This window comes from Chenopodium quinoa, unplaced genomic scaffold (assembly GCF_001683475.1).
Source record: "Chenopodium quinoa cultivar QQ74 unplaced genomic scaffold, ASM168347v1, whole genome shotgun sequence".
In the NCBI taxonomy this organism is placed as follows: domain Eukaryota; kingdom Viridiplantae; phylum Streptophyta; class Magnoliopsida; order Caryophyllales; family Amaranthaceae; genus Chenopodium; species Chenopodium quinoa.
Window position 1 is genome coordinate 1,674,896 of NW_018742914.1, and position 13,737 is coordinate 1,688,632.

General features: G+C 35.8%; 1 protein-coding gene across 1 annotated transcript; it reads left to right on the forward strand.

Moving 5' to 3' along the window:
• The first annotated feature begins 1,139 nt into the window (after positions 1-1,139).
• LOC110727842 (autophagy-related protein 18a-like) lies at positions 1,140-13,668 on the forward strand. The gene is made up of 4 exons (XM_021907417.1): positions 1,140-2,436; positions 6,317-6,524; positions 11,538-11,664; positions 13,318-13,668. Exons 1-4 carry the CDS (start codon positions 1,522-1,524, stop codon positions 13,406-13,408), a joined length of 1,341 nt encoding a protein of 446 aa, XP_021763109.1. The 5' UTR covers positions 1,140-1,521; the 3' UTR covers positions 13,409-13,668.
• The last annotated feature ends 69 nt before the right edge of the window (positions 13,669-13,737 follow it).

A 13,737-nucleotide genomic window follows, 5' to 3' on the forward strand; every position in this document is an offset into this window, starting at 1 on the left:
ACCACGACACGTGTCCGCAAGCTCAGCTCTCTATGAGCCAATTAGAGCATGACACGTGTCACTCAATGATAGAAGAGTGATAATGGGCTCCAAGCCCATAAACCTAGAGCCTTTTAGGTTAAATGACCTAAAAGGCACATATCCCAATGCTCTATAAATACTGATCATTACATCAGTTTCAAGAGAGCCAATTCTCGCTCCAAGGGGCAATGCCCCCCACATTTACTCTCCCTTCTCTCTACTTTCTCTCTCTAAAATACATTATATTGATCACTGACTTGATCGTCGGAGACGGACCTCCGCCCCCCCCCCGGGGTCCGTTGTTTTGCAGGTGATCGGGCCGTTCGAGTGTTGCATTGCAGATCTGTCTCCCGAGGGACGTACACACCCTCCATTCGGGTATGTACAAAAAACCCCAAAACAAATGGGATCAAAACCAAGCTTGCTCAATCAAACAGATCGAACAAACAAACTTAATTCGTAAGTCTGCAATAATAAACTCAAGAAAACTATTATTTCAACTATGAATAAAAATTACAAACTAATGGCCTTTTATAGACTAGAGTAATCGACATAAGATTCCTACTCCTAATAGGACAACTAGACTAAACACTAATTATAAACCTAATATAACTAGGACTCTATAGCTAGTAGGCAACAAGCTGCCAATGTATTACTAAGAAACCAAATAGGAATTAACTTTCTATATTTCTTAAATAATTAATTAAAAGTAAGCTAAAACTACTACTCTAATTTAGTCTACCTTCTCTCCAATGTCGTCCCATTGGAGTACAACCAAATTAAGATCCGTTCCTGCTCTAGCCCCAAAACGACCCTCTGAGAAGGCCACGATCCAATCCAACGATAATAGAAGCCTACTTGGATGACATGTAAGAGATATAGCCTTATCGACCGCTTGACTAACTTGACCCTCTAAAACTCCCGCATCAAAACCCACCCTATTTTTGGCTTGGGTCGAGTTGATGTTGATCACCTCTTACATAATCGTGATAATGGAATCTAACGCTTGAACTAGAAAAGACATACTTGTATAAAACATTGAAAAGAGGTGGATTCTATCACTTAGACAATATAAGCAGCTAAAGCAGGCAATTAGCTGAACAATAAATCACAACGAACACAGTCTCAAATCCCAAACCACGACTACCGTCCAAAACTAAAATACTACGTAATTTATATTCCAATATGCAAATTAGCAATGGAGCAATTACAAATTGCGTGTTCACAACATACCATTTTCCTTACTTAACACCCAATCAAAGAATCCAATCCAAATGTCACTATCCTTAATCCCTATCTTATAGGAGTAAATCACTAATCTCCTTAACTAAGCATAAAAAATTTATCAAAACAATAAACTTCCTAAGTCCTAACTACCTTCTCTCTCAAATTCACTCAATTCTACCACTCTTCTTCTTCTACATCTATAAAATCACCCCCAAAAAAAGTCATCATAAAAAAAAAAAATAAAAAAATAAAAATAAATTGAAGCTTTCATCAATGGCGACCGTTTCAGCTTGGCCAAACAATCCAAACCCTAACCCTAATTCTTCACCTTCTTCCCCATCTTCATTCCTCCCAGTTGATCCAAATCTCCCACCACCACCTTCATCGCCGGGGACTTCCATGTCGGAGCAATCTGATCACCTCTACTTCGATTCCAATCCCGAAGAATCTGATTCTCTCTCTCCTCCTTCTACTCTTCCCCCAATTCGAACTTCTCTATCGGAAAACCCTAACCCTAATCCCAATTCCCCAAATTCGCTTTCATCTTCTCAGCCTCTTGCTCTTCTTCATGTTTCGTTTAATCAAGATTATGGGTGTTTTTCATCTGGGACTGATCGAGGGTTTCGAATCTATAATTGTGATCCTTTTAGGGAAATTTTTCGAAGGGATTTTGATCGAGGTGGGGGTATTGGGAAGGTGGAAATGTTGTATCGATGTAATATTCTTGCTTTAGTTGGTGGAGGACCTGACCCTCAGTACCCTGTTAATAAGGTTATGATTTGGGATGATCATCAGAGCAGGTGTATTGGGGAATTGTCGTTTCGGTCGGAAGTTCGCGGTGTTCGGCTTCGTCGTGATCGAATTGTGGTGGTTTTGGAGCAGAAGGTGTTTGTTTATAATTTTTCTGATTTGAAGCTGTTGCATCAGATTGAGACTAGTGCTAATCCAAAGGGGTTGTGTGAGGTTTCGCAATCGGCGGGGAAGTTGGTGTTAGTCTGTCCTGGATTGAGGAAGGGGCAAATTCGGGTTGAGCATTATGCTTCTAGAAAGACTAAGTTTATAATGGCTCATGATTCTAGGATTGCTTGCTTTTCCTTAACTCAAGATGGGGGTCTTTTGGCTACCGCGAGCTCGAAGGGGACGCTTGTGAGGATCTTTAATACTTTTGATGGTACATTGCTGCAGGAGGTAACTTCTAATTCGAGTTTCGTTTTTCGCTTGAGAAATAATTTATATTTGATTTGATTCTAATGGCACTGCTTTTTGGTCTTTCTTTCTTATAGATAAATATATGTACTCATGTGTTTCATAGCTAATTTGATTCAGAAGTATACAGCTATACACAGTTACAGAATTTTGAGATATCAAGTATGCCTCTGTCTTGTGATGCCGGATAGTGATATTTATTGTTTGTAATCGCGAGATTGTATGTAACTTTTGATGATGATAGGGCTAACATTATGAGGTCGTGTTTAGTTGATGCCTGCATCTCTTATGAAGTTGCTTCGTTTGTTGAGACTAGGTTGAAGAGAGTGGAATTGTAGTGTAGTTGATAGCCAAATAGGCAGAATGCAAATTTTAGGTGCCTAGGTGAAGAAATTTCTTTTTTATCTTTCACATTGTGGGGGTAAAGTGATAGCTGGCATGTTTGTAGTTGATAAAAATGAGTAACAGTTAACTAGTGAATGCCTTAATGGTCACTTGCGGGCTGCAAGCTTTATGTTGTGTTCGGTTTGGTGTAGGCTTGAGAAACGGTAAATAGCTTGAAGAGTGCAACAATGGTTATTATAGCTCATCAAGGACGACATTGATTTTAATCACGAATTATGTGATCGCTACAAATTTTAGAGGTAACGAAAATGCAAACAAATAAATGCACAAGTTATTGGGAGCTGCAACCACTGAAACTTGGTTGCCACAGTTGTCAGCATCTGATAACCACATACACAGCTGAAAATATAACATATTATGAGGTTGTGTTTAGTTGATGCCTGACATCTCTTATGAAGTTGATTCGTTTGTTGAGACTAGGTTGAAGAGAGTGGAATTGTAGTGTAGTTGAAAGCCAAAGAGGCAGAGTGCAACTTTTAGGTGCCTAGGTGAAGAAATTTCTTTTTTATCTTTCACATTGTGGGGGTAAAGTGATAGCTGGCCTGTTTGTAGTTGATAAAAATGGGTAACAGTTAACTAGTGAATGCCTTAATGGTCACTTGTGGGCTGCAAGCTTTATGTTGTGTTCGGTTTGGTGTTGGCTTGAGAAAAGGTAAATAGCTTGAAGAGTGCAACAATGGTTATTATAGCTCATCAAGGACGACATTGATTTTAATCACGAATTATGTGATCATTACAAATTTTAGTGGTAACTAAAATGCAAACAAATAAGTGCACAAGTTATTGGGAGCTGCAACCACTGAAACTTGGTTGCCACAGTTGTCAGCATCTGATAACCACATACACAGCTGAAAATATAAAACATTGTGAGGTTGTGTTTAGTTGATGCCTGACATCTCTTATGAAGTTGATTCGTTTGTTGAGATTAGGTTGAAGAGAGTGGAATTGTAGTGTAGTTGAAAGCCAAAGAGGCAGAATGCAACTTTTAGGTGCCTAGGTGAAGAAATTTCTTTTTTATCTTTCACATTGTGGGGGTAAAGTGATAGCTGGCATGTTTGTAGTTGATAAAAATGGGTAACAGTTAACTAGTGAATGCCTTAATGGTCACTTGTGGGCTGCAAGCTTTATGTTGTGTTCGGTTTGGTGTTGGCTTGAGAAACGGTAAATAGCTTGAAGAGTGCAACAATGGTTATTATAGCTCATCAAGGACGACATTGATTTTCATCACGAATTATGTGATCACTACAAATTTTAGAGGTAACTAAAATGCAAACAAATAAGTGCACAAGTTATTGGGAGCTGCAACCACTGAAACTTGGTTGCCACAGTTGTCAGCATCTGATAACCACATACACAGCTGAAAATATAAAACATTATGAGGTTGTGTTTAGTTGATGCCTGACATCTCTTATGAAGTTGGTTCGTTTGTTGAGACTAGGTTAAAGAGAGTGGAATTGTAGTGTAGTTGAAAGCCAAAGAGGCAGAATGCAACTTTTAGGTGCCTAGGTGAAGAAATTTCTTTTTTATCTTTCACATTGTGGGGGTAAAGTGATAGCTGGCCTGTTTGTAGTTGATAAAAATGGGTAATAGTTAACTAGTGAATGCCTTAATGGTCACTTGTGGGCTGCAAGCTTTATGTTGTGTTCGGTTTGGTGTTGGCTTGAGAAACGGTAAATAGCTTGAAGAGTGCAACAATGGTTATTATAGCTCATCAAGGATGTCATTGATTTTAATCACGAATTATGTGATCACTACAAATTTTAGAGGTAACTAAAATGCAAACAAATAAGTGCACAAGTTATTGGGAGCTGCAACCACTGAAACATGGTTGCCACAGTTGTCAGCATCTGACAACCACATACACAGCTGAAAATATAAAACATTATGAGGTTGTGTTTAGTTGATGCCTGACATCTCTTATGAAGTTGGTTCGTTTGTTGAGACTAGGTTGAAGAGAGTGGAATTGTAGTGTAGTTGAAAGCCAAAGAGGCAGAATGCAACTTTTAGGTGCCTAGGTGAAGAAATTTCTTTTTTATCTTTCACATTGTGGGGGTAAAGTGATAGCTGGCATGTTTGTAGTTGATAAAAATGGGTAACAGTTAACTAGTGAATGCCTTAATGGTCACTTGTGGGCTGCAAGCTTTATGTTGTGTTCGGTTTGGTGTTGGCTTGAGAAACGGTAAATAGCTTGAAGAGTGCAACAATGGTTATTATAGCTCATCAAGGACGACATTGATTTTCATCACGAATTATGTGATCACTACAAATTTTAGAGGTAACTAAAATGCAAACAAATAAGTGCACAAGTTATTGGGAGCTGCAACCACTGAAACTTGGTTGCCACAGTTGTCAGCATCTGACAACCACATACACAGCTGAAAATATGAGTATCTGTAGCATATTCTTTGCGTCCACTAAACTATCGGACGAAGAACTTGAAGTGTTATTCATTACCAATAGTTATGTTTGTTTGTAGATAATCTATATTGAAGGAAGATTATCTGATTAAAACCTAAATGGCACTGACAATATAAAGCCGATCTAAAACAGCAAATCAGTTTCAAACTGGGCTGTGAAGGATTTTGCTTCGCTTTCACTTGGTTGGCAGACCATGGCATAATGTTGATCATGATTTATCAATTGATTGTAAAGCATCTTTTGCACTGGAGATCCACACAACAAGTTGAGCAATGTTGGATGAGGGACTGGTCAATTGTTAATATTTTGGGGCAAAACCGTAGCTGCTAACGGTGTTAGCAGTCTTACCTATAAACAGTGCAAAAATATGCCATTTAATTTCATATTTGCCTCTGATAAACAATTAATGTTTATCAAGGAGATAAACTAGTATTTTCTCACTATAGGAGCACCTGTGATTCCTATCATTGAAAAATATTGCTTTAATAGGAACCAGCATTGAATAAAGCATTCTTCTCATAATCATTATTTTGGGATTGGTTTAACATCTGTTTTACTATATTGCTGTACTCCCCCCCCCCCCCCCATTCTTAAATATTTTGTTTGTGTTTTATAGCATGTGAACTTACTTATTTTTGCAATTAGATTGGAAATCTGTGGTTTCACACTGCTTCAAATATCATTTAGGCTTCATTGTGAACTAATGGCATTAAGCTTCACTGTCATTAGTAAGTTGATGATTGTATGTACAACGTGCTTAACAATGTTAATATATACTTAGTTTTTGTATTATGGTGGACTGCTTCTACTTTTCTCATTTTTTCTGATTATAATTAATGTTGATGTGGGCTGTATACTTGTATTGCATGATTACTTTAATGTATTAAGGCTCCATACATTTGAACCTGCTTAACTCTGTCTATTGCAGCCCCTATTTGTTTTAAATATTTTGTAGCTTTCATTAATGAGTTTTTTTTTTTCTCAATGGCATACAAGATTGCCAATGAATCTTACATATCAGATTAATTGGGTACTGTAGGTAAGAAGAGGTGCTGATAGAGCAGAGATATACAGCTTGGCCTTCTCTACCACTGCTCAGTGGTTAGCTGTTTCAAGCGACAAGGGTACTGTTCATGTCTTCAGCTTGAAGGTTAATTCTGGTTCCCCAGGCACTGAAAATCCAAATCCTGCTCCTGAAAGCAATGCTGCTGGTGCACCTGCTGGCTCATCTCTTTCTTTTATTAAAGGTCAGTCAGTCACTGCTGGCAATTTATATCATTACCTATGTCTCCTGTTCTGTGTTAAATATCAGCATCTTGTATAATTTTCCTAGAGGTGTCAAAATCACACCCGACCCGACCCAACCCGATCCGTAACTAACCCGAAAAATATCCGATTCAGATTTGGACTTGCGTGGACACAATAATTTAGCATAAATCAACTTTAAAAATTGACTTGACTCGACCCAACCTCATCAAACCTGATGTGATCATTCGAATTGATACCTCTAATTTTTCCTCTGGGATACAATGTTAGTTATATTTACAAAAATGGAAAGTTTATTTTATTTTATTTTATTTATTTATTTCACAAAATGGATTTTCAGTGGCGACAATCAAATACTTCTTTTCAGACAAGTATTTCTCATTGCTTATTGCCTTTATTTCTTAAGTTGATTATTAGAATTATATGTAGCCGAAGAGGGATTTTCTTGTACTAAGGGGTTTGTTCATTAATTAAATGTACATGTCCTACTCTTCTTTTAGTGAGCTCAATGAGTTACATAGCCTAACGAAGGATATTGGAAACATGGACACAATTGTTTATATGATAGGCATGTCGCGTACCTAACAAAAATAAACCTTAGTAGACCACTACTATGTAGGCGGGCAAGCAAGGGTCGAATCGCAAGAGACTATGGTTCAACTAATTAAATAGACTGAAGTAACTACTAAGCAAGTAACCATATCAAATAATTGAGGATTAATAACTAAATATCAAGAACGCGATTAAACTAAATAATATGATAAATCAAATACTAAAGACATCCAAGATCAAGCATTATCATGAATACAATCAATGTAATAAAAATTCTACCCCTAATATATAAATCAATTAACAAGAGGAAAAGTAATCCCTAGATAATACCAAAGGTCTCTCTCGAGTTATCAATGGCTTCTCTAATCACAATCATACCTATTCTCATGGAATCATGTAAATTAGAGACATTAAGCACATTACTCTAACTTCCTAATAATTCATTCAACTATTCTCATGATGAACTTCAAACCCTTAATTAATCTATTCAATTCCGTTAAAATCCAACTCTCGTTGCGATTAAAACAAAGGAATAATGACAATACTAATTATCACTAATCTAGTATTGACATAAGCATAATCAATTAAGCATGTCAATTGGGATTATTATTGGAGAATTTAATGTTATAATTCATGCATCAATCATATTCGGGTTCTGCAAGATCCCGGATTTAAGAGACTACTCACACATATATACGGAAGCAAAAAAATATTCAATGAAGAAAACATGATTAATAAGTAAATAAAAGTAAAAGAAGAAGAAAAGATGAATACCAATTATTTGAATGAAGAAAAGTACCAATTGTTGATGAACAAAGATTAAAAACTTGAAATTGCAAATTAATCTAGATCTAGAGAGTATATTAGGGTTCTAATGAAAGTTTTTAAAGCTGGAAAATAATAACCAAGTAACTTAATCGGGGTTTACAAGTGGTATTTATATCCCTTGAAATAATAAATCCCGAAAAACAAGGAAAAATAGGTCGCTGACACATTGCCCGGGCAGCCCGGGCAATGCTGCCCGATCTGGTGTGCATAGCATTCTCACATCTTACGCCTCTTCTGAAGTCTTCAAGGATTGTACTTCGTGTGCCCGGGCAATGCTGCCTGGTCGGGCGCGCAAGACACTCCACGATGCTGACCTTTAAAGCTTATAACAACACAAATCCTCATCGCCTTGGCTGCTAGGGCAATTACTTCGTAGTAATCCTTTGCTAATCTCTTGTCCTTTCATCGCCCTGGCTGCCAGGGTGGACACGGGATACTACTCCTTCACCGTAACGAACTCTTGTGACCATCCAAATTAGTCTCATTCATCCTGAAATACATCAAAAACAACGAAACTACCCATAAAAGCATAATATGATCACAACCAAACCAAACCAAGCTAAAATAAGCTAGGAACAACTAATCTAGACATGAAAACTACCTAAATGGACTCTAAAAACACGCACAAAATACGACTTATCAATACTCTGTTTGTTAACAAACCTCAATCCTATGTCGTCCCTAGGGATGGCAACAGGTCGGACTCGGAGCGGATTATGTTAAATCCGACTCCGACCCGACAGGAAGTCGGAGGTTAAATCCGACTCCGACTTCAATATCCGATCTCCGACTCCGATCCGATTCGACCCGACTTCGAGTTTTTTTTTCATTATTCAATATACTTTGAGATGTTGGGCTATTTGGGCCTTTACAACCCACACCCAATGCCACCATGACCCACACAAAAATCCTCTATCTATTGGAGTCGGATTCGGATAATCCGTTAAAGTCGGACATTTGTCGGAGTCGGATTTTTTTCTCGAATTTTTTGTAGGATCCGACTCCGACCCTCCTCCGACTCGGAGTCGGATTATTTTAACGGAGTCAAACTCGGATTACTTTTTTTCGGACTCGGAGCGGATATTTTACCTCGGATCGGGGCGGAGTAGGGTCGGATCCGGACTAGATTGCCATCCCTAGTCGTCCCTGCCCCATGTGTCTTCCTCTCATGTGTCTTCCTCTTAATTACTTTTCATTCACATTCCCTCCATTACAAAGAATTGTGCCCCATAGCTTAATGAGGATTTTGGATAGTATAGAATATAATAAACAATTTGTTTTAACTTATTAACTTTTTAGGATATCTGTGTAAATTTTTTTATAGGTGGCTGTTACTTGCATTGAATAACTTATCAACTTTTTACCCCCCCCCCCCTTTTTTTTTCATTTGTAAATTTTTCTTATGTGTGTTTCCTGATACAAGAATATCCACTTGTTCAATTACATCCGTTCTTTAGTTAAAATGCTTAAAACCAACTATTCGGTTAGAAAAAAATTGTGGTATAATATCGTTCTTTGTTTCTTTAGGGCATCAATTTCATGGACAAAACAGCCTTGGCTGTGCAAACTTTGTATTTCCTTAAAATTGTTTTAAGGCCTCTATACCAATCAAGCTGATGGTGCTGATACTTGCATTGAATCTGATTTTGTTGGCTGTGCTGCTCCTGTGTTCTCGTGATCTAAATCTGGTGTGCAGTGATGATAATATATATATATATATATATAGGGAGGCTCTCGTGAGAAATTTTCTTATGTGAGAATTTTTCTTATGTGAGAACACTCTTTATGTTCTAAATTTTTACTCGTATGTTCTAAATTTTAAATCTGATGTTCTAAACTTTTCCTTAGCTGTTCTAAATTAAATCAAATGTTCAAATTTAGTACTCACATGTTCTAAACCATAAATTAGTTAAGTTTAATATCATAAATTTTAAATAACTTGTTCCAAAATTTTAACTTATATGTTCTAAATTTTAAAATGTGTGTTCTAAGATTTTTAATTATATGTTCCAAATTTTAAAGTGTATGTTCTATTTTTTATTCGTATGTTTTAAATTTTTTACTCACACTTTCTATATTCTATATCAGTTTGTTCTAAATTTTTATTCACATGTTCATAATCTTAAACAAATGTTCTAAATTTTACTCATATGTTTAAAATTTCATAAAGTAGATTTTATAAATTTTTAATCACTTGTTCTAATTCTTAAATCAAATGTTCTAAACATATTACTCAGATGTTCTAAATTATTAATTAGATGTTCTAAATTTTAATTTCAGACACATGTTTTAAATTTTTACTCGTATGTTCTAAACTTTTACTCACATGTTCTAAATTTAAAATCAGTTCTCATATAAGTATGAATTCTCACATATGAACCTATTCTCACCGGATCCCTCCCCTATATATATATATATATATATATATATATATATATATATATATATATATAAATCTTGGAAGATTTAGAATATTGCACATTTGGTGTTCATATGAAATTAGGTTGATACTCATAGATAATGCTAGATAGTACTTGTAAGTGCATTGTTCTTGCTATTTTGGAGAATCAAGCTAAGGCTGATATATCATTGATTTCTAAGTAATTTATCAGGCTGATAGTTCTCATTTTCTTGACTTTTTGGTATTGAGTACGTTAGAGGAGTTTAACAATATCTACTTTTGTCAATAGCTTAACCCGTTAAGCTGTTACTGTACTTATTTTTATGTAGCCTTTTTTTTTTTTTTTTTTTTTTTTTTGTGATGTCAGTTACTATCTTGTGACTAGGGGTGAACATGGTCTGGTTTGGTGCGGTTTGAGTCTAAATCAAACCAAACCGCAAAATACGGTTTGGTCAATTTTCCAAACCAAACCAAACCATATTAGTAATGAAACCAAACCAAACCGTAATAATGCGGTTTGGTTTGCGGTTTATGATGAGACGACATTTTTTCCTAAAAATTGTCAAATATTAATAAACTTATAATAAAGTTCAAATAATTAGCCCAATTTTACTACAAATTTTTAATAAAAATAACAACCAACTAATTAAGTGCTAAGTGCTAACACATAATAAAAATAATACATAACAAATTAACAGTGGAAAAAAACATAATACGTTTGTCCAAAAAAATAATTCATACTACATTATAGTTATATGACCTATTGAATTTGAAGTATTGATATTTGAGATTGAATATAGAGTATAGTAGTATACTGACCTTATAGTCTTCTAATGATTTTTCATTTTTTTCGTTTTTTATTTTTTTAATAATATATAATAACTATTTTAATTTATTTAAAAATTATATAAATATTAAAATGCGGTTTACTGGTTTACGGTTTGGTTTGGTTTATAATTTTTGAAAAACCAAACCAAACCGCGAACCGTATTTCCCAAAAAATCGAAACCAAACCGTATTTTTCCAAACCGTAAACCAAACCAAACCGCTAAAATGCAGTTTGGTCTGGTTTGGTTACGGTCCAGACCAAACTGTGTACATACTTGTGACCATAGATTGATGGAAGTGTAACTTGGTTTTTGGAAAAATGTATTACTAGTAATATTATATTTGTTTCTATTACCTGCTGGCCTGAGTTATTTTCGTTGTGCAGGAGTATTGCCTAGGTATTTCAATTCAGAATGGTCAGTTGCTCAATTTCGTTTAGTTGAAGGGAATCAGTATATCGTTGCATTTGGGCATCAGAAGAATACAGTGGTAATTCTTGGCATGGATGGCAGGTCAGTAACCAAATAGATAGCACATCTAAGGTTTTTATTATTTCTTTTGATGGTATAAAGTATATGCAGCTCTTTAAATTTCATGTTATGATAAGAATTTATATTGTCGAGTGTTGCTGAGTTCATCATAATTATAGACATTTCTACTACTGCAATGTTGATGATGCTGTGGATGTTGGTTTATTTCCCTCCTCCCCTAATGGGAACTAAGATTTCAGCTGAAAGCCATTATATTGCAGCCCTTGGCTGTAACAGGGACCACTTTTTTTTATCAAGTCCTTTCCATTTTTAGCTTTTGAAAGGTGCACACTGAGCTACTGAGGTGCTAGAGAGCCTGGAGGCTGCAGCATAAAAGATCCATAATTTTTAATTCAATTTTTTATGTTGATTTTTTCAACTTCAAAAGTACCCCTTTTTTCAATTTTTTATTTTATTATTTTTTTTTTTGAGAGACGGGGGGGGGGGGGGGGGGAGGATGGATTTTGAGCAATCAAAATTACTACTCTCACACAAGATTTAATTGAGTACCTTGTGTTTCAACATGCTGTTACACCCCTAGTATAGTGGATGGCCAAGATTAATTAATTCATAAATGCGAAATGTTGTAAATAACCCACTGCGGCCCAAGCTAGGCCTTGGCCAATATGCCTAGGTTTTTTTTTTTATCCGTTTTGCAACTCTGCCTTTCCACTTTGCTGACTTCCTCCCTGCCTGGATTTTCCCTGGTGATTAGGCAAAGCTATAATACAGCTTTCGCCATCTTGATTAAATGCTCAGCTTGGATATATTCCTGGTGGTTGTATCGAACTGTTTTTTTCTTTCGTATGAGTTTAAACATGGAAAATTTTATAACTCCTTGTGCTTCCAACACTATTGACCCTCCAAAGCACTATAGGTCATAATTTAAAGCCACGCTGACATGAAAACCAACCAAGCAGTCTTCTATTGGTTCAAATATCCACTGATAAATATCCACTGGTCTTCGCAATGGAAGTCTGAATTTTTAAGTAAGCCCTATGGAGGTGCCTGCACAACTGAAGTGGAGAAAATACATCTGTAATTAAAATTCAATGTACCGTCAATCGCAGGATGAACATATGTTATAAAATCACTTGCATACTTGCATATATTTCATAGTTATAAAATATGTTACTGGTGGTATACCTCAGCAGTTAGCATACTTTTTTCAATCATTGAATGTTTCATTGACCATTGTTAATCTACCTGTATTTTGAGTATCAATTTCTCAAAGTTATTGGTGAGATTCGATATGTGTGTGTGTGTGTTTTTTTTTGGAAATTCATGATACAAGAATCCAGTGGCAAGACTCCCGATTCCAATCACCATCTTGGGAGTTGGGACATCTTATTCTTAAACTTTCTCCTCTTCAGACTTGTGACATGTCTATCAATATTGAATCCACCCGTTTCTGTGTTGTAACATTCAAACCTTGCATATCCCTATCCTTTGTTTCTAGTTGCCTTTTTGTTTCTCTTTTGAAAAGATTTTATGGTGCCTTTTTTTTCATCTGCCCTTCAATTGAATACTAGACAACTTTTTTGTGTGCACGTTTTGTGCATTAGGTAATTTTTAATTATTGTATTATGGGCAATACAAGTTTTGTGACGACTGACGGTTTCGTTCGTAATGCAGCTTCTATCGTTGCAAGTTTGATCCTGCAAAGGGTGGAGAGATGACCCAACTGGAATATAACAACTTTCTAAAGCCAGAGGAACCTTTCTAACCTCGTCAATGTATATTTTTTTATAATTTTTGTTTAACCATTTCGGTTACCTCTGTATCTATTAAGCTTTCAGAGGTATGCACTGCGCATGTTTATGTTGTAAATATTGGCTTATTACTTATTTGGATCGCTGTAATTGGATGCTCTTTAACTGATAAGATGTAATATGTGAAGCTGCTTGCTTACAGACCCTTCTTGGCACATATTTTTTTTATAATGTTGTTTTAATACTTTCTACATCTAAGGGCCTGTTTAGTTCAGCTTAGCTTAATTTCATTTCAGTTCAGTTCAACTTTAACCAGTTCAGTTTAGCTCTAATCAGTTTAGTT